Source organism: Equus quagga, chromosome 3 (genome assembly GCF_021613505.1).
Source record: "Equus quagga isolate Etosha38 chromosome 3, UCLA_HA_Equagga_1.0, whole genome shotgun sequence".
NCBI classification, from domain to species: domain Eukaryota; kingdom Metazoa; phylum Chordata; class Mammalia; order Perissodactyla; family Equidae; genus Equus; species Equus quagga.
In genome coordinates, this window is record NC_060269.1 from 112,494,665 (window position 1) to 112,516,016 (window position 21,352).

The 21,352-nt window shown below is 48.0% G+C and overlaps 1 protein-coding gene across 6 annotated transcripts in view; it reads right to left on the reverse strand.

The window, feature by feature from the left end:
* Window positions 1-21,352, reverse strand: part of CRACD (capping protein inhibiting regulator of actin dynamics) — a 274,637-nt gene that overhangs the window by 19,622 nt on the left and 233,663 nt on the right. For 4 of the 6 annotated variants that reach the window (XM_046656407.1, XM_046656408.1, XM_046656403.1 and 1 more), the window contains 6 exons: window positions 21,029-21,193; window positions 18,478-18,546; window positions 16,076-16,258; window positions 12,433-15,466; window positions 2,980-3,185; window positions 2,243-2,405 (listed from right to left, as the gene is read on the reverse strand). In XM_046656407.1, the coding sequence (XP_046512363.1) occupies window positions 2,243-2,405; window positions 2,980-3,185; window positions 12,433-15,466; window positions 16,076-16,258; window positions 18,478-18,546; window positions 21,029-21,193 (3,820 nt within the window). The remainder of the gene's footprint in view (window positions 1-2,242; window positions 2,406-2,979; window positions 3,186-12,432; window positions 15,467-16,075; window positions 16,259-18,477; window positions 18,547-21,028; window positions 21,194-21,352) is intronic. The other 2 variants (XM_046656406.1, XM_046656405.1) reach the window with 2 other exon arrangements.

Genomic DNA, 21,352 nt, shown 5'->3' on the forward strand with positions numbered 1-21,352 from the left:
AGCCACATTTTGATTTATCAGAAGTATGAGAGTCAGAAAGGAAAACCCAGTGAAGCACTGGGCATCCTTGGTGAGAAGAATTAGAGAAAGAAAGCTATGTGATCATAACTGTTTCACACAGATTACAGTGCAGTCAATTCTAATTTCCGAGATTTTTCTAGAAGTCTAATTTTTCTGTGCACAGAAGCTATGCCTGCATGATAATAAGAAATAAAAGGTTAATTTTTTTATTCTAGTCATACAACCAGTCAATTTCATGAAGAAAAAGATCAAACCAGCAGTATGAATTTATCAAGCTGGTGAGGTCAATAGTTATCACCCGCTCCACCAAGCATGCCCTGGGTCCCTCCACCCTGAGACGCACAGATCCTGCCAGGATCCAGCTCTTGTGCCTTTCGGGCCTTCTAACAATTCCTCGGCACCATATCACTTTCTTTACCAGACCTCAGAGGCTTCCTAAGTGAGGTACCAGTCTTATCTTTGGGTCATATTTAGTGCCCGTGGCAATGCCTCCACATTCACAGAACTCAGGAAATACTTACTGAAAAGACAAATACTCAGGACAAAGGCTCGCTTTCTTAAGCTGAACTACATTAACTCTTTGATACTTCCAAGAAGTCAGGCAGAGAAAGGTGTCATCTCTTTGACTTTGGAGCTTTTATTTTATTTTGAAAGAATTATCTCTCTGACACACCCACATAATGTTTAAAACCCTTAATTCCTGAGCATAAGATCAAATGAAATAATGCCCATGGAGGCTCCTGAGAAAATACACAGGGCTCCAAGTGGTTTTCAAATATAAAGTTTTTTTCCCCCCTCACCCAACAGTAAATGTAGCCTTAACAGTGAGACTTCTTTAGGGACCGGCCTGGTGGCACAGCGGTTAAGTTCGCACGTTCCACTTTGGCAGCTTGGGTTTCACCTGTTCAGATCCTGGGTGCGGACATAACACCACTTGGCAAGCCATGCTGTGGCAGGCATCCCACATATAAAATAGAGGAAGATGGGCACGGATGTTAGCTCAGGGCCAGTCTTCCTCAGCAAAAAAGAGGAGGATTGGTGGCAGATGTTAGCTCAGGGCTAATCTCCTCAAAAAAAAAAAAAGTGAGACCTCTTTACATTTCCAGACCCCAGCTAGCAGGTTACCAAGGCATACAAAGCCTGGGGCCAGGAGTTCAGTGCCCTCTGGGGAGGAGGGTTACCTAGTGGGGAAAACAGACACCCTATTAACCCCTGGGAGGAAGCTCATTCAGATTTGTCCATCCTCCAAGTGATTTGTAACAAGGAAATAGTTGGAAACATTATTGGATCATTTTACCTTTGAACAGAATAAAGACTTTTAAAAAAAATGTGTTTGTGTCTCTTGTGTGTCATGAACATATAAACACGGCTGTTGCTAATATTAACATTAAGGACTTAGAGCTGAAAAATCTTGCTCTCTAAAGTCACAGCCGGTCGGAAACTTGCTGTTTGAAATCACATCAGTGAGAAGGGACCATCCCACTTTTGTCTGGAGTATCTGAGCCATGTGGTCACCATGATTCAGAGCAGCTCCCACTTCCACCCGAGGTGCAGAGCTCCAGGTAGAGGTTTCCAGATACAGCTTGCACACATTTAGCCTAACTTTATAGTGTCAAAGGAAGCAGGACCCTGAGTGCACTTTTTAGCTCAGGTTTGACGTCAACCCCTTTATGTGCACCCTTGCTTTGCTTTCAGCCTATCAAAACACTGCTCCACTTAAATTTCACCTAAACTTCACCCTTTACCCCAAATCCTATTATAATCTTGTCTCTTTCTTTGTTTGGAAGGTTCTTATGGGATGTAGTCTCCCTTGCTACAGCAAGTTAATAGAGCTAATTCTGCTGGACTACAGGCAGTGGGGAGGTGGAGATAGTTTGAATGTTCAAGGAATTTAGCAAGCGAGTTGACGCCACATTGGTAGCTTGAAATTGGCCATGGTGGGAGTATTCACACCATGGAAAATGGCAAATGCTACAAATCAGAGGTCTCCCGGCTCCCTGAAGAGCTGATTGTTAAACATTTACTATCACACCACCGCTGGTGGGTGGGTGAGTTCCTGGTGGTCTTTATCAGTATCAAAGTTCAGGAATGGAGTTGTCACCCAGCCTATGCTTTGAAATGCCTAACATGCTGTGCTAGTTATTACACTGGAGGAAAGAAAGCATGCTCTAAGAAGAAACACCTGTAACTGCAGTTAAATAGAAATGGACCTGCTCTCTACCTGTCACAGATGTAGGAAGAGTGTTGGCCTTTTTCAGCTGCTCTCTGCGCTCCAGCCTGGACACTGCGGTCTCCAGCTGCTTCTCTTCAGGCTGAGTGGTGGACTTGTGCAGAGAAGCAGGTCTACTGACACTGCTGCTTCCAGGCTGTGGGCTGACACTGACCTGGATGGGCAGAGAAGGTCAGAGAAAGCATGTTTTCAACCTGAGGACATGGAGACACTGATCACATGAGGCTCTGGGGGCTTCTGCCTGCCAGCCCCCGACCTCTGCTCCCAAAAGAGCAGCTGGACCGCACTGGGGAACAATGTGTGCTCAACCCTGGCCCCCGACCACTGAGCAGCTCAGCGCAAATGTCCCAAAGAGGAACTGCTACTTCCTAGAGAAGCCCCATCGAACTGTCTATAAAATCAGGGCCATAGAGCAAGACTCCTGATTTCCTCTCAATTCACTGCACAAACACAATCATTTTCATATTTCTCACATAACTGTTGTGTGCGTGGATCGCTGCTAATTATATTGTGGGTTCTGCCAAATCAGGTTAACCTAAAGGCATAAGGAAACCAAATCAGATTTCTAACTGAAAATGCTTCCTTGGTTTAACAGTGGTCAATTTATTGACTGCTTTACCCTAAGTACTCTCTGCTAGTCTCGGTTAACCCTTTCTTTAAAAAATCCTTGTGACCTAAAAGAGCCAAGCACAGGAGGCAAAGTTAAAGCTGAAGACCAGGCTACTCACGTTCTCTTTGGAGAGCTTTTCTGCCTGTTTGGTCTCCCTGGCCTGCTTCCTCTCCTCTCGAGTCGCCTGCTGCTCCCGAAACCCCTTCTGCTTCTGCAGGGCTAACGTTATCCACAGGGGCTGTGCCGTTTCACCTTTCTCCGCAAGTTTGGAGCCATCTAAAGAGTGCCTGCTCTGAAGCACTGGCTTTTCTGTGGGAAAACAGACTGTGATATTGTGATTACAGTAAGGAATATATATATATATATATACATATATATATATATATATATTTGATCTTCGTCCTTGCTTCTGGCACAGAGCTCCTAACATCCTTCAAATTTCCTGTGATAAGAGCACAAAGGTGTCTCCTGTCATGTTAAGGAGGTGACTTTGGGACCACAGATACGGATGAGGGCTGGTTGGCAGAGGAACCAACCTTGTGATTAGAGGGTTGGAACTTTCAGTCTTACCCCCAACCTCCAGGTTCAACCACCAATGGCCAGTGATTTAATCACTCATGCCTATGTAATGAAGCCTCCATAAAAACCCAAAAGGATGGCATTCAGTGAGCTTCTAGGTTGCAGATTTGGGGAGAGAGGCCTGCTAAAGCTCCATGCCACTTCTCCATACCCTGCTCTGTGCAGCTCTTCCATCTGGCTGCTCCTGAGTTATATTTTTTATAGTAAACCAGTAATCTGGTAAGTAAAATGTTTCTCTGACTTCTGTGAGCCGCTCCAGCAAATTAATTGAACCCAAGGAGAGGGTCGTGGGAACCTTTGGTTTAAGTCAGTCGATCAGAAGCACAGGTGACTTGTGATTGGCATCTGAATGGGGGACAGTCTTGTGAGGAGACTGAGCCCTTAACCTGTGGGGTCTGAGGCTATCTTGAGGTGAAATGTATGACACCCAGGTAGTGTCCGAGAATTGCTTGGAGGTGTGGGAGATCTCCCCACTTCACACATACGTGTTGGAATTGTGATCAGAATCAGTAAAGACAAAAGCAGGTTTGCAGTGAAACTAACTGCTCACTTATCTCGTCCCTCATCCCCTAAAACTTGCGACATATTAATCAGCCCATGAAATATTCAAGTCCCCTCCTAACGCGAACTCTGTGGTGATGCCTGAGTGACTCCACTGGGTGGGGAAGTAACATCTTGATCAACAGAAAAACAGGAACGTTTCTCTTCCTTGGAAATGGAAGTAAAAATAAAATCTCCAGTGTCATAAAATCTCAGGTTTAGAGGGGACTCAGGCAGTTTTTTGATTCATTGTTTTTTTATTTATTACTTTTTACAATTTATTTCTTCAGTGGAACCTTTTTCTCCTCTAAACGATATCCTTTGTGAAACCCAACGTATGAAAGAGGAAAAAGGGGACGGGTCCCCCTAGTGGGGCTGCTGAGGGCAACAGGGCTCCACGGAACGCAGTAGGACGCCGTGATTTTGGTCCAGTGCCCTCCTTCGATAGACCTGAGTACTAGGGTCCATGGCAGTCATGGGCCGTGCCCAAGGTCACCCAGCAGTTAGTACAGGGGCTGAAGTTTGAACCCAGGCCTTTTGACTTCCAGTCTGTGCTTTTCTTGTGTTGACTGTCTCGCCTACGCACAGGGGGTGGGTATCAGGGTAATCAGGCTCTGGAATTGAGCAGATCTGGGTTTGACCTTATGTGTCCTTAGAAAGGCTACTTCTCTAAGGAGAAGTAGCTACTTTTTTTCAGTTTCGAATCCATAAAGTGGAGATGATAACGGCACATGCCTTGTCAGGCTGCCATGAAGACACATGCCTCGTCAGGCTGCCGGGAAGATTAAGAGACCTTGGGTATCGGAACATTTAGAACAGCGCTCAGCATATAGTAACCACTCTACAAAAGTGAGCTGTTCTTATTATCTATGTCTATGAGAGTCATCCCCTTCTTATCCCTGAAGTAAAAGTTAGGCATTTTTAGAAAGAATCACTCTGGCACTGAATCCCTTACTATCTCAAAGGAAAAGGGCTCACTATAGTCCTGTTCTTTTGAAACCCAATAGAAGTTTACACTTGATGATCCAGAACCTTACCAAACAGGGCTCTCAGTCACCCGGACTTTATATTGAGGAAAAAGAACCAAAACAAGTTTGAATTAGGAATTCAAGCACAAAAAAAAAAAGACAGATTCTGCTTAATTTTCTATACCCTTTAGAACTATAATGCTGTATAAAGCAAATTCATATTTATAATGAGCCCTGGGCATTGCAACCTCCATAATCATCAAATAAAGATGCAGTTAGGATCTAACACAGGAAAGGAAACTGACGCATTTCAGAATTTTTTGTAAAACTGAAACGGAAAGTTTTGAATTAATCTTTAGTTAACCAGAAAATCAAAAAATATTCACTTTAAGCATTCTGCTCAACTGAGAAGCTTTACATACACGGGAACTAATTTAATGTTTCGGTTTTTTACTCAAGGGCAATAAAATGTCTAAAAACCAAATTGCTGAGCTCTAAATGACTTCCATTGAAAGCTATTATGTAAAAGGGGATCCCAGAGCAAACCTTCCATCTGAACTTGCTCGGGAGGGTCATTAAAGCAACTGGACAGTTTTCTGCAAACAACTTTGACTGGTATTTATCACAAGGGTCAAAATACCTTTAAAGTATAATTGCCTAAATTTAAAATTGACTGAAATAATTTGAAAAGATAAACCTCTAGCCATATTTTTATTTCCTGAGAACTATAATTTGCATAGCACCTCCTGGAGTTATGGACCAGACTTCAAAAAGCTGATAACAGGGCCAGCCTGGCGCCATAGCAGTTAAGTGCACACTTCCACTTCGGCGGCCCGGGGTTCACCGGGTCGGATCCCAGGTGCGGACATGGCACCACTTGGCAAGCCATGCTGTGGCAGGTGTCCCACATATAAAGTAGAGGAAGACGGGCATGGATGTTAGCTCAGGGCCAGTCTTCCTCAGCAAAAAGAGGAGGATTGGTGACGGATGTTAGCTCAAGGCTAATCTTCCTCAAAAAGAAAAAAAACCTATAACATAGTATGCGTAAAGGAATAACAGGTCTGGACTGTAGTTGGGGATCAAAACACAGAAAGCAGGATGTTAAAATGGGACTCCTGTCTGGTTTCAGCTGAAGTGCTCAACCACAGCCTGTAACAGATAATCATCGGCCCCCACTCTCACATGCTGAAGTAACGTGCTGGGTGACCTGCTTGAGACTGGCCCAGGAGGTGGCCATCAGCCACCTCAAGGCCATAGAAAAATCAGGGTTGAGGCAGAAGATGCCAGAGTGGAGAATTTCTTTGGAAAAGACTGTGGAAGCATGATGTGTTCCCATGTCCTCTCCCCACACAGGAAGAAAGGAGCTTAAGCCAAGTGAGAAGGTCCTCAGATGACCTGAGTGTGTCTCCTGGCGTCTGTGGGGCACAGCCTTGAGGTTCTAGTCACACCTAGAAAAGTCTGAAGGTGAGGATGGTGGCTGCCAAGGGCCTGCCAGAAGATGGAGAAGAGGAGCTTGTGCTGGGAAGACTCTGGCCTCCAAGTTTGTTGAGTGCTGCGTGAGGTTCAGGCCACGTGGGCCACGTGGGCGAGAGAGAGGCAGCCTGGAGTGAGACTGAGGGACCCAGGGTGGCCTGGAAGAGGCACCAGTGCAATAAGAGAACTGCAGGAGAAGGAGAAAGAGCCCAGGCGGAAGGTGAGGGGTCTAAGGGTGGCACAGAAGTGCCCTGCAGAAGAATCAGCACTCAACATCAGTGAGCCAAGAGCAGCAAGCGCCAATGCCTCACCTCTCTCCCTTCTTTACCCCAGCTCTGGGGCCTGTTTCCGGGCTGGGAGGAAGGGGAGACGTCGACCATGCCTGCATCCCCACTGGAGGCATTTCAGCCCCAAGTGGGCCCAATTAGAAGGGAGACACTTTAATCTGAAATAGAGCTTGGAGTTTTGATTATGGCACTGGAGGTGATATATTAATTACTAACATGAGACTGTCATTACTCTAAGTGCCTAAGGACTTTTTATTTTCAAAAAGTAACTGAAAATATAGAAAGAACTCCTACAACTCAACAACAAGAAACCAAATAACCCAATTAAAAACTGGGCAAAGAACTTGAATAGATATTTCTGCCAAGAAGACATACAAATGACCAAGCATGTGATAAGATGCTCGACATCATTAATCATTGGGGAAATGCAAATCAAAACCACAATGAGATATCACCTCATACCCATTAGGGATGGCTAGTATCAAAAAAACAGAAAATAACATTTGTTGGTTTGGATGTGGAAATATTGGAATCCTGTGTGTGGCTGATGGGAATGTGAAATGGTACAGCTTCTGTGGAAAACAGTAGGGTGGTGTGGTTCTTCAAAAAAATTAAAAGCAGAACTACCATAAGACCCAGCAACTCCGCTTCTGGGTATTCATTCAAAAGAATTGAAGCAGGATCTCAAAGAGATAGGTGTACACCTGTGTACACAGCAGCACTATTCACAGTAGCAAAAAGGTGGAAGCAACCTAAGCGTCCATCAACAGACGAATGGATGAACAAAATGTGGTACATACGTACAAGGGAATATTATTCAGTCTTAAAAAGGAAGGAAATCTTGTCACATGCGACAGCATGGATGAACCTTGAGGACTTTATAATTAAGTAAAATAAGCCAGTCACAAAAAGACAAATACTGTGTGACTCCACTTACATGAAGTATCTAGAGTAGTCGAATTCATAGAAACAGAAAGTAGAGTGATGGTTGCCAGGGGCTGGGGGAGGGGACTATGGAAGTTGTTTAAGGAGTACAGAGTTTCAGTTTTGCAAGATGAAAAAGTTCTGGACATTGGTTGTGCAACAATGTGAATGCACTTAACCCTACTGAATTTTACACTCAGAAATGGTTAAAATGGTAAGTTTCATGTTAAGCATTTTTATCACAATAAAAACTTTTATTTATTTATTTATTTTTCCTTTTTCTCCCCAAAGCCCCCCAGTACATAGTTGTATATTCTTCCTTGTGGGTCCTTCTACTTGTGGCATGTGGGATGCTGCCTCAGCGTGGCTTGATGAGCAGTGTCATGTCCACGCCCAGGATTCGAACCAACGAAACACTGGGCCGCCTGCAGCGGAGCGCGTGAACTTAACCACTCGGCCACAGGGCCAGCCCCAATAAAAACTTTTTTTAAGTGACTGAAGAACTATGCCCAAGATTTTACCCAAGAGATGGGGGGAAAATGAGAGTCACAGATCAGGTTTAAAGGAACAGCGAGAAGAGAAATAAAATAGGTTTTGCTAAATCCTATGGAATTTTGAACAATGTTTTTTTGAGCAAATATATGACTAAGGTCATTCAGTCCAAGAAGCAACATAAGGACACTTATGTGAAAGTATTCTTTAAAGGCTTACAGCATTTTACAAATGCCAGGCAAGAATTACTGGAGGCAGTCCTGGCGTAAGGGGAAGACCGTTTAACCTGAGAAAGAACGCCTCCTCGTCCTGGCTTCGCCACTGTGGGGGGGAGGCAAGTTACCTACCTTTTCAGATGTTGGTGCTCTCATCTGTAAAATGGAGCCGAGATCATCATCTACACATGTGCTCCGAGCACTGAATGAGACAGTGTCAATTAAAGCACTTTGTAAATGGTTAAGTAGAAAGGATGACTGCTGTTGAAATTATCCTCAAAACAGGAAAAACCCTCATTTCAGTCAAGGTTTTGAATGACAGAGATATTCTTTGTTAATTACATGACCTTTTTAGTCAGGGGAGTTCAAAATAATCTAATTACAAATTTATTTGGCTACAATTTAAAGTTATTCCCTCTCATTTTAAACTCGGTGGACAGCAAGAACCACAGCCCACTCAAGTTCCCTCCTTCAGGTTCTGGGGAGACGAGCAAGTGCCCTCTGGAATTACAGGGTTCTAATAACTGCTCCCTAAGGTCAGTTCTTGGAGAAAGGGGCACCGAACATCTCTTCTACCCACCATAAGGAGGTGGGCATTTCAGAATGAGATGGCATCTGATGATATCTGTAATCCAAGTGTTAGAGGACAAACACGGGAGGCTTATTGTCGCTATTTTCATTCCTACCAGGCTGGGTTCTCCCAGTGGCTGGGCCTGCACATTGGTCCTGGCTGGCCTCAGCCTCGGGAATGCAGACTCCTTTCTATAGCAGTGGTCTCCAAAAAAAACGGTGTGTGTGCCCTACGGGAGGTGCAAGAATTCACTGGGGATGAAAGAAGATTAGAATTTCTATTTCTATATTTTTAAATCTAAAAATAAAAACAAAATCAAGCTTTTCTAATATTTAACACTCAGACTGGCCCTGACAACCTCCCTCAGCCCCTGCATCAGGCTATGTATCACAAACGGTGTTTCAAGACGCCCGAGGGAAGCTGGGAGCACTGTGATGTGATGTGATGCGATGCGATGCGATGCGGGGAGAGAACCAGCAATCTGGTCCTCACTTGTTTTGCTTTTAGCATATTGTGAGGTTCTGCAGTTAGATGACTTATGGAGCATCATATCTCCTGAGAACTAAATGATCCCTTATGAAATGGACAAATGTGTAAATTCCTGCAAACTATAGACTTGATATGTTACTAATAACGCAAGCCTAAGAACAGAGCAGACCTGACAAGCTCTTTGTCTGCCACTTTACGAAGACATCGGATCTGACAAGAAGCTGCCCAAAGAAAATAAAACGTAGCATCGTGATTTGCAATGTGGATTGACATCCACTATTGTTTCAGTGAACTTCACTCTAAGGGTATATGGTGCTCACAGGGTTTTAGCTAATGGTAGTACCACATGTACACAGCTAACAAATAAATTGGAGGTCCAGGCTGAACACTTTTATTCTTTCTTCTTTCTTTTTTTTTTGAGGAAGATTAGCCTGAGCTAACATCTGCTGCCAATCCTCCTCTTTTTGCTGAGGAAGACTGGCCCTGAGCTAACATCCATGCCCATCTTCCTCTACTTTATATGTAGGATGCCTACCACAGCATGGCTTGCCAAGCAGTGCCATGTCTGCACCCGCGATCCGAACTGGTGAACCCCGGGCCACCGAAGCAGAACATGCGCACTTAACCGCTGCACCACAGGGCCGGCCCCTGAACACTTTTATTCTGATGGGGTGTTCCATCAAATAAATTTGGTCAGCCCTGGCCTAGAGTCCAGACAGGAAAATCCCAATGGTCTTTAGGCAGCAACCACCCATAAGGCACAACGTCCTTGTTTTCATGGTTCTTTCCTACCAAATGAAAACTCAACTGGTAGAGTCTGACAGCCCAGAATCTGGACAGTGAGGAAGAAAACAGGGGCAGTGATAGTCTTTGGTAGAAAATCCTAAGGCTTAAAGGGACATCTCTATGAGAAAGAAGTAGAGTGGGAACATTATTTCTTTGGGGAGAAGATACGGAGTGATAGAGCAGGCCAGGCTGTGAGAGGGACTCTGACAATACCTTGAAAGCTAACAACACAAAAGCTAACATCAAAACTGAAAATGAGCTTTCTGGTTCCAGATGGTGACATGGGACTCCCCTCCTCCCCAGACATACTGAGTCTACAGCTACATATGAACCAATTTCTCTGAAAGAAATCCAGAAACCAGCTGATTGACTCCTACACATCGGACCAAGAGAAAAAAAAACACATCAAAACGGGTAGGAGCGGCTGAGGCACAATCTTACCATAAACCCCACCCCCGGCGCGGCAACCCACAACCAGGAGGGAGCACATGACTCCCAGCTTCTCCCCGAAGAGGGAAGGGTCTGGACCCTACATCTGGCACCTCAACTTTTAAGACGTCCAGCTGAGAGATGGACCCCCAAAACACCTAGCTCTGAAAGACAATGAGGCTTGCGACCATGAGACCCACAAGGCTACAGGGAACTGAGACAGTTCTTAACCGGCTTGTGGGGGCTCCCATGGCTTTCCCCCCAGGGCCCAGCACAGAGGTACAAAACAAAACTGAATATGGGCTCCTTATCAGCAGGACAAACAGAAATCACTGGGGAGAAATGGTCTGGAAACAGCTGATCAATATGCCAGTCCTTTTGGTTAAAAGGATGAGCAGGGCAGGGCTGGCCCCGTGGCCGAGTGGTTAAGTTTGCGCGCTCCGCTGCAGGCGGCCCAGTGTTTCGTTGGTTCGAATCCTGGGCGCGGACATGGCACTGCTCATCGGGCCGCGCTGGGGCGGCGTCCCATGCCACAACTAGAAGGACCCACAATGAAGAATATACAACTGTGTACCAGGGGGCTTTGGGGAGAAAGAGGAATAAATAAATATATTAAAAAAAAAAAAAAGGATGAGCAGGGTGCCGGCCCCATGGCCGAGTGGCTAAGTTCTCACGCTCCGCTTTGGTGGCCCGGGATTTCACTGGTTCAGATCCTGGGCGCCAACATGGCACCGCTCATCAGGCCATGCTGAGGTGGCATCCCAACACGCCACAACCAGAAGGACTCACAACTAAAAATACACAACTGTGTACCGGGGGGCTTTGGGAGAAAACGGAAAAATAAAATCTTTAAAAAAAAGAAAGTCTATTCAAAAGGACGAGCAGGTTTCCTTAAGGCAAGTAACCAAACCAACACTCCTCAGGAAACAGCCCCTTTCTCTGCAAAAATCACCCCAAACCTAAACAATTAAACCAAAGAGAAAAAAACGACCCCTCTCTAAAAAACCTCAGGGGAGAATTTCTCTGAGAAATGTGAGTAACTTCCTGGCCTATGACCCACACCTGACCTCTTACCCTGTAAAACAGAAAAGAAAAAGTATTTGATGAAGGTTCTCAGGGGCCCCAAAGCCACTGCAGTGATCCCTGAGCAGCCCCAAACCTCAGGTATGTAGAAACATGAGGGTCAGCCAGGAGCAGGGGTCCCTCCCAAATTTCTTTATAGGAGGGCTCTGCAATGGCAAGCTGGGAGGGCAGGATACATCTGCAGAGTATTTTGCATAAAACAGAGTCAAAGTCAATCACCCACACAGAGGCTCCTGAGGCCCATGGAGCTGTCAAAGCCCCCAACCTCCCCGCTTGGCACTGCTACTGCCCAGAGATAGAACAGTCACTGGTCTAGGAAACTCCAGTCTTTACTCTCATTGCACGGCCCCCTCATAATGATTAATGATCAATGAAATCTTCATTAATTAGGACTGTATTTCAATTTCCATCGTCAACTGAAAGTGCGTTTGTCTTAAGTGTCAGCACCTTTAACTTATTACTCGTGTAAATAAGTATTTTGATGGATATGAGCTACAAACACATAGCAGAGTCAGCCTGCATTTCCAAAATTTAAAGGAGGGCTGCAAAGGTAAAGAGCCTCACTGTGACTGAGGAGGGAGGGCCCTTCAGGAATAGCAAACTGTCCTCTAAGTAAGGGAAAAGCGCTCTCACACCAGCCCTGATGGCTCCTTCCAGCTTCAGGCAGTTCTGGCTTTAGCTGTGACACAGACAATGAGCTGGACAGAGGCAGTTTGCCGACCTGCAGCTACATACCTTTCCTGCCGGCCTCGGGGGTCTGGGAAGGCTTCTCTTGCCTGGTGGCAGAGGGAGCCGGGGAAGCGAACCTTCTCTCTGTTTCCACCTCTTCCTCCTTACCCCGCTTCTGTGCCTTCCTTTCCGGGGGTGGTGTCCAGGGCGGCCGGGGGGCACCGCTCTCCTGGCCCTCCTTGCACGGCTCGGTGGGCTCCGGGTCGGGCTTCCCAGCCCGGCGAGCCAGCAGCTCTACCAGGTAGGGCCTGCTCAGTTTGGGGAGTGGGGAGGACGGCGGGGTCTGACTGGCGGGCTTGGGAGCCAGGGCTGGCTTCTGCACCAAGGGCATCCTGTTCGCTGCCTTGTCCTGCTCTGGAGCCAGAGTCTGGCTGCTCGCCCGTGGGGGCCTGGGCTGGGCTGCAGGAGCAGAGTGGCTGGAGGGGCTCTCAGCAGGGTCCTTCCAGGTGGACAGGGCTTGCTTCCTCTCTGCAGGGAGTGAAAGGCCACGCCTGAGGGCCACACCGTCTGTCTCTTTCTCTCCGTTTGTGCTTCCCGGTGCAGGCGGCCCCCCTTCGATACTGTCCCCTGTGCTGCTGTGCCTTTTCTTCTTCTTCTGTTCTGCCTGCTGGTCACAGTGGAAGCGCAAGGAGTAGTTGGTCCTTCTCAACTTTATCCCAAAAGGGGAGGCTTTTTCCTCTCCACCTGGCATCACGGGGTCTGGCTTTCCTATACCACTTGTGGTCTCGCTGTCCAAAGTGGTCACGGGCTCTGCATTGGCCACAGCTTTCTGCGGAGGGTAAGGAAGGCTTGGAACAAGGAAAGATGGAAGGTCTTTGGCAAATTTGCATCCCTCTGTGGTGTCCGTTGGCTCCCGGTGCACCGTCAGTTTCTCTGCACCCTTCCGGTGCTCGTGAGGATCAGCAGCCAGGGGCTGGGGTGCTGTCTCTTCGCTGGGACCTAGCACAGGTCTTTTTCTAATGCTTTCTGCTTCTGTGTTCTGTTTGGAGGCCTCTGTGCCACCATCAGAGAATTTCTGCCAGGCAGGCATAATAGAGAACTTTGCGTTTACTGGCGGGGTCTTCCGGAGGTTCCCTCGGGAATCACTTCGGCCCCTCGGACTGTGCCCATCCCTGGGACGCCCTTGATCTCTCTCGCTGCGCTGGTCACTGTCTGCATTCTTCAGGATTCTGGACCGAATGGACGCCCATTCAGCCAGTGCGGCCACACTGCTCGGGGACTCCTGGGGAGGCTTGGCCTTCCCGCTGCCTGCCCGGGGATCGACGGGGGCTCGGGGTGGGTTCTCCAGGGCGGGGACATCCAGATGCTTCTTTTCTTCTGACAAGCCCAGGAGAGACTTGCACGCTGTGTCCTTGATCTGGCTCAGGTTGACAGCTGGGCCGCAGAGCTGTGCTCCTGTGACCAGGATGGCGGTGTGGGGGATGCTCAGGGACGAGGGCAGGGCATGGGAGGCCGGGCTGGCTTTGGGGGCCTTTGGCTCATGGGGAGCAGAGGCAAGTCCTGCATCTTTCACAGGCGTCACTGGGCTCAGATTGACTTTGGGGAAGAGAATTTGTTTCCCTCCTGATGATACCTGGAAGGTGTAGGGTCTGGGCATGGTCTGCCTCTCATCTACTTCCTGCCACCTGAGCTCCTCCACTTTTCTCTCTTTTTCTGGAGCGGCAGCTTCTTTCGTCTCCACTGGAGCCAGCTTCTCTTCCCCTTGCGCCTCTTGTTTCCGGGGATGTTGCACTTTAGTTTCTTCTCTCTTTTCCTGACGTACACGATCATCTCCGTGAACATCCTCCTGCTTTCCCTGCTGCTCTCCTGATGGCTCAGCCTCACGGCTCTGCTTCTCGCAAACGCTTGGTTCCTCAGAGTTTTCTCTTTGCTTCTCAGGTTTCAGGTGTTCTCGTTCTTCTGGTTTCTCTGCAAAGTCAGTCTGAAGTGGGCTCCTCAAGCCACTTTTGTCAGCTAGCTCCGGCTGACTCTCATCTTCCACTCTCAGTCCTTCTTGATGCTTCTTTTCTGCTTCCTGTAGCTTCTGTGCCTCCACTTCCTCCTGCTTTTTCAGCAATTCCTTTCTCTTTGCCTCCTTCTCCTCTTGCCATCTCTGCTCCTCCAGCTCCTCCTGCCTTCTGAGCTCCTTCATTCGTTTTTCTTCTTCCTCCCGCCATCTCTGCTCCTCCAGCTCCTCCTGCCTTCTGAGCTCCTTCATTCGTTTTTCTTCCTCCTCCCGCCGTCTCTGCTCCTCCAGCTCCTCCTGCCTTCTGAGCTCCTCCAGCCTCCTCTCCTCCTCCTGCAGCCACTGCTTCTGGGCCTCTCGCCGTCTCTGCTCCTCCAGCTCCTCCTGCCTTCTGAGCTCCTTCATTCGTTTCTCTTCCTCCTCCCGCCATGTCTGCTCCTCCAGCTCCTCCTGTCTTCTGAGCTCCTCCAGCCTTCTCTCCTCCTCCTGCAGCCACTGCTTCTCGGCCTCGCACCGTCTCTGCTCCTCCAGCTCCTCCAGTCTTCTGAGCTCCTTCAACTCTCTTTCCTCTTCTTCCTGCCGCTGCTTTTCGGCTTCCTGCCTGCTCTGTGCCTCCAGCTCCTCCTGCTGAGTGAGGCCCTCCAGTCGCTGGACCTCTTCCTCCAGACGCTTCTGCTCTTCGGCCTCCAGGTGCCTTCTTTCCTCTTGCTCCCCCTGCTCTTGGCCTTGGCAACCTTGCCTTTCCAGTCTCTGCCTCTCCTCTTCCTGCTGCCTCTTTTCTGCCGCCAGCTGTAGTTCTCTCTCCTCTCCCTCCTCTTCCTCCAAGAGCTCTTGCCTTCTGTTCTCTTCCCAAAGCCTCCTCTCCAAGGCCTGGAGCCTCTGCTCCTCCAGCCGTCTCCTCTCGGCTGCTTCCGCCTTTTGCCGCTTGCACTTGGCCTCAAGTTCTCGCCAGTATTCTTCTTGACGTCTCTTCTCTTCTTCAGGTTCCAGCAGCTCTGGCTCCTCTTCATGCAAAATTAGCTTGTCTTCCACAGGGTGTCCATTCTGGTCCAGGGACAGTGGGTGCAGAAGGCCATCTTGCTCACTTGGTCGATCCTAACATTGGTAAGGGAAACAGAATTAGCCCTTTCTTTTTGCACAGGTAACCATTCTCATCCTGTTCACAATGGAGGTGGCCCTCTTAACCTCAGAAAGAAAGGGCAGCTGTTCTAAGTACAGAGATAGGAAAACCTGGGCATCTGTCACCCCAAGAGTAAGCTGTGTGGGTGGAAGAAGGAACTTCATCTCCATCTTTACTCTCTAGCCCCTTTATTTCATTCTCAAATTCCTTTTTCTTAATATGAATGAATAATCGTAGGAGAACCTATAGTCCAGCATCAGAAAGATGAGGAAAAAAATGAGATTTACACTTCATCAATGTGCCCTGAAACTTGTGACTTTGAAGTCCATCCTAATCAAACTGAACCTCTGGCTAACCCATGGCGGAGGAAAGCTGGGCCACCTTTCTGTGGCAAAGGAAACGCTAAGTGTCTGGAGCCCTCAAAGGCAGACCTCTCTCTCATGGGTCTATCAGCCTCCTGGAGGCCAACATGTCAGAAAGGGCGATGAACACTAAAAGGACCTGCTTCCCCTCGACAACCACCCTACATGGTAGAGTGAGCGTTCAGCAAGCAAGGGCATCTGCTGGTCACAGGCTCTACGTACCCTGGCAAGCCGCCTGTGCTTCTTTGACACCCTCTGGTTTTTTGGCTTAACGGCCAGTTTGTGCTTGGCGGCACTGTTGTCCAGGCGAGCTATGACCAGGGGGATGGCATCTAGGTTGACACTCTCGATGGTGCCAGCAGAAGAGAAGTGTCTTTTTGGCCGAGACGGTTTAACTGGAACAACCTAGAGTGGAGATGGAAATAGAAAGTCAGTCCAGGTCAGAAAACAACCTGCAAGGAATCCCGGAATGGCGGCACGGTTGGAGCCTGCGCCTTGCCCAGCCTGGCCCAGGGAAGGCTGGCGAGCAGAGGGGCCCACTGGTACCTTGAAACGAGCACTGCTTTTGGAATCAAAACACAGAATGTTGACTATTTGTTCAGCCAATGATATTTGCATTCACTTGTAAAGATCATTTAGCCTTTCAGGGACTAATTTACCTACTCTGCATAATATGGGGGTTAGATTAGATGAGAGGTTGACAAACATAGCCAGGGGGTCAAATCCAGCCAGTTTTGGTAAATAAAGTTTTGCTGGCACACAGCCACGCCCCTTGTCCATTGTCCTTAGCTGTTTTTATGCTACAAAGGAAGAGCAGAACAAAGGAGAGTCTTAGCTGCAACCTTATGGCCACAAGGCCTACAATAAGTAGCAGTTTTCTGAGCTCTGGACTAGTTCATGTCTATGCCAAGAACTCCATGCCTCTAAGAGCCTTCCCTACCTCAGACACAGGCATACAGATCTCAGCCTCCTACCTCAGTCCCTTCAAGGCAGGAAATGTGTCTTTTTGATCTTCATATCTGTCCCTTTTATGCCCAAGTAGCAAATCTCATCTGGTAAATGCTCCATAAATATTTGTTGAAGGAACAATAAAGAATAGCATCTATGTCCAGATTGAGTACTGAGATTTCTAACCTGCACAAATGGTTTAGCACCATCACTCCAAGTCACAGAGCACTGAGTGCACTGAGAAGCTAAAGGGAGGCCGTGGTGAACAAACGAAGGGCAGAAAGGTGCCACAAGGGAAAGGGCGACTCCTCAAAGGATGAACTGCAGCAACGCTTGCATTTCCGTTATACAGGTGCGATCACTTACATACCACAACTTCAGACGAACACAAATTTAGAAAGGTCAGAGGGGCCACGGCTCTGCCTGAACCAAGAGGCCACAATGAATCAAATGGTAAGAAGCCACGCCTGTTAACTACAGACAATATACAGGCAAGCAGCCAGGCAACGGCTCCTGGCCAAACGTGCGGCAGAGGGCGCTCACAGGCCTCTCTGCCTGTGCCAGGCGCTCTCAGACATGGGGACAGCATGAGACAGGCCAGGGTTCATCTGTCTGACTGTGTTCATGCTTAAATGCACAGACAGTGGGGTTTAGCTGACGGCTTTGCTTTTTGCAGTTACCTTCCATATTTATGCACAAAAGATAAAGGACCAAGCCAACTCCAAGAGCAAAACGGACGCTCAGTAAATATTAATTTATAACAGGAAGCACGAAAGTAAGGAAAAATAACTCTAGCCTTTGGTCTCTAGCTTTCATTTATTTATGGTTTTCTTTAGAATGGGCATCAAATTCCGAACTATCGTTGAAAAGAGACGAATTAAACATTTCCATCCCTAACAGATGCATGAGTAAAAGGAGTTCGAGCCCAATGTGATAGACTGAAGTCACAGATATGCACCTGAAGCTGAGATTTAAATGCAATATTTTGTTTCTAGTTATTCCAGGTGGGCTTCTTCACTGTCTGTGCAGTGACACTGTCTAGAGCCAGCTCCTTCAGAAGCCTTGGGGATAGACCCTGCTCACTGTACTGTCTGCCAGACCCAGGAGGTCACCTGGACCCCTGTGCAGGTGAAAAGTCCTCATGGGAGCAGGGCAGCCTCTACAGAAGAGGGGCACGCAGTCCTGACAGGCCTCCCCAGACTTCTGCAAGTAAAGTCGCAGGTCTCAAAGGAATGCCAAACAGTTAAAAAACAAAAATAACTACAAGTAGCGAAATGCTAAGGTCTTTTTTTTTTTGGCATCTCTAAATAGAAAGAAACTCTTCCTTACAGACTTGGGTACGCTCAAGTATTCTGGAATGTCTTTTTCGATGGCTTAAAGTGTCTTGGAGTGATACATTTAGGAAAATTATCAACATCTAAGACTCCGAAAACATGCATGCTGGGAGTGTGGCTATTTTTCAGAGTAGGGTGCAGTTCCAGCAGTTGCGTCGCCATGGAAACAGATGCCACAACATCTACCACTGGCCACATTTTGAAGATGTTTAAAGTAATGGATGAACGCAGCATTTATGAACAGAAAAATGAGGCAGCAGATCCCAAAAAATAAATAAATAAATAAAGGAAAAATGGAAGTTAACGTAAAGAAGCTAAATGTATAAGTTCAAATCGTATTACCTTCTCTTCCATCTCACTTCGGGCTCCAGGCAGATTCAGAGGACTCAGAGAACTTGGCGTAGCACTGGACTGGAACAGTAAAGAGAGCACTCAAGTCAAACACCAGAACAGGAAGTTCTGGGCAGACAACCAGACACTGTCTGTGCCTGCGAAGGGGCGCCACCTCCTCCACACAGGGGCGCAGCTGACATCAAAGGGCCACAGGAGTCACCCTGGAGATTTTGCTAATGTCCAGACTCCACAAGGGCTCCTGAGACACAGAGTGTGCACTTCCCTTTTCCCTGAGTTCAAGACATTTCCCAGGTAGGGGGCTCCAACTTCAGTCCTTGATGTACTCCCCCCCGCTGACAGAATTTAGGGGCCGCCCAACAGCCACCCTACCTGGGAAGCAGGGCTGTGTTACACACGGCCTCCACCCTCAGAGCTCTTGGCTCTGCAGGCTGCCCTCCCCATCTTCACCTGCCAGACCTCTCTCTAATGGAGAAAAGACAGCTCACTAAGGCACACGCACAGGGCTGGGCTGAGAAGCTGAATGACCAGAGGAGGCGAAAAAATTCAGGAAGGAAGGAAGAGGAGGAAAAAGGATGAAGATTCACAGCCTGGCCACCTCGCCTGTCTTGGGAACACCCACACCACGTCATCCGCACCGTTCTAATATCTTCTATCTTGTGTTGTCAATAGTTGCAAAAGGGTCTCATCGTCCCTTCCAGAGCAATAATGTCAGCTTGCCCTACCTCAGTCCATTTTCTGCACCACACTTAGAAGCATCTTTAGAAAACACAAATCAAATTATGTCACTGCTCTGCTTCAAATTACTCAGAGGCTTCCTATTACTTTCAGGATAGAGTTCACTCATTTCCCGTGGCCTACACCATCTGGCCTCCACACCACGCTTCACCCACACTGCACCCTCCACCAAGCTCCAGCCGTCCACACTGGCCTGCTTTCTGCTCCTCTTTCAGGACAAGCTCAGCTCCATCTCTGGGCCTCTGTACTTGCTCTTCCCTCTGCCTAGAACACGGCCTCCTCTGCAGGTCTGCTCACGGCTGCTCTGACCTCCTTACCTAAAGAAGTAACCTCTCCCCTACCAAGTTCCTCGTTTTTCTATCATCCTGTTTTATTTTCTGTGCAGCTTGATCCAGAATTACATTTCTCTATTTGTGGGCTTCTCTGCCATCTTCCTCTCCTGTCATTAGAATGTAAACTACACGGGGGCAGTGCCTTGTCTAATCTCGCTCACCTCTGTCACACCCACAGCTGGGACAGCACCTGCTGAACAAACGATCCTCCTTCTCCCCCAGGCCACGGAGTCTTGCACTTATTGGATCATCAGTAACAGGCAAGACATTTGCTTCAGGCTGGAGGAAATCCCTGCATCAAGGCTCATGGCCGTTGCTGCTGCCTAGCACTGGAGAGGTTGCAGAGAGCATTTCTGGACCTAGCGGGAGGGATACACCCCATCCCTGCTTCACCCACCACCAGTGGGCACCGGAGTCAGCAGGGCCAGGGCCAGGCAGAGAGGGGTAACGGGGCGGGGGGGGGGAGGGGGGAGGACACCGTCCTTTTCTTTCCTTCCTCACTTTGTTCTGCAAGCTGCTTATCTTTCTTACTACTCTTATGACATATTAGCTGATAACCATCATGACTTCTTGTGGGAGCATGCCCATCTTAATAACACCCAGCGTAATTTCAGGCACTTTGACAGGCAGAGCACAGAGAATGCTTTCTTTTAAGACTGGAAGACTCAGTGCCTCACCTCGAGCACTCCTTACTCTCGCTGAGGAAGGACCTAGGCTCCTTTGCCGTAAGAGCCTGAGGGCGCCCCTTCTGCTGCTGGAAGGACTCAGTTTCAGGATATGCTCATGGTGTTTCTTTCTTTCTTTTTTTGTCTTTAATGGTGTTTCTTTCAAAGTATCAAAAGACCAAATTTAGGACAGGGCTGGACCAATGTGACTTTCTTTCTAGACTATGGAGACTTCAAGCTGGTCTGTTGGATATGTTCTGTCTCGTCGAGCACCTACTTCATTCTTTCCTCATTTCCCTCTAAATTAGTCCAATTTGACAAACAATGATTTGGTGCTACTAAGTAAGCACTAGCTAAGTCCTAGGGACACAGAGATGTGTAGGATCCAGTTTGTTCTCAAGGAACTGAACCTTTAGAGATGGAAAGAAAACACTTACGTGGACACAGGTACAGGTGGGGTACAGATGTGTAAGAATCACTAAGGACACCCAGGGAAGGCCTGGAGGAGAGTATAGCTTGGGGGCGAGACCAGGTAAGCTGCCCAGAAGAGGTGGGCCAACCTGATTCTCAAAGAATAAGTGGAAAACACTGGGACGAGCACTTGCAAAGGCCATGTCTCCTCTTCATTCCCCTCCTCCAAGTTGGTCCCACTGCAGGTCAAGGCACCGGCCCAGGAAGTGCTCTCCAGACCTGGGCTACTCATTATTCCCCGCCCCGCAGACCTCAGGGTTACTGGACGCCCCATCTACTGCCCAACATCCACCCCGGGGTTATTAGCAATCAAGTCATTCCCCAAAGGAGCCTTACTTTGTTCTCAGTGTCTGAGAGGACGATGTCCTGCTGAGTCACAATTTCCATGGGACTGGTCAGGAACAGATCCTCTTCTAAGCTAGCCTCCCCACTGTCTGCCTTCTTCATGGGAACGGCCTTGGGTGGTGGCTGCCCAAACTTGATATTCTTGCCCAACTGTCGCTGGAGAGAAACAAAAAAAAGATGTTCTGAAGCAGCGAAGCAGTTCACAGTAACCAGAACCAGGCTCCTCAGCATATCTAACAGGCACTGAGGCATATTCTGTACACAACTGGTTTCTAGACTAATCACCATGCCAGTAAACCACGATGCAGTCCTGTA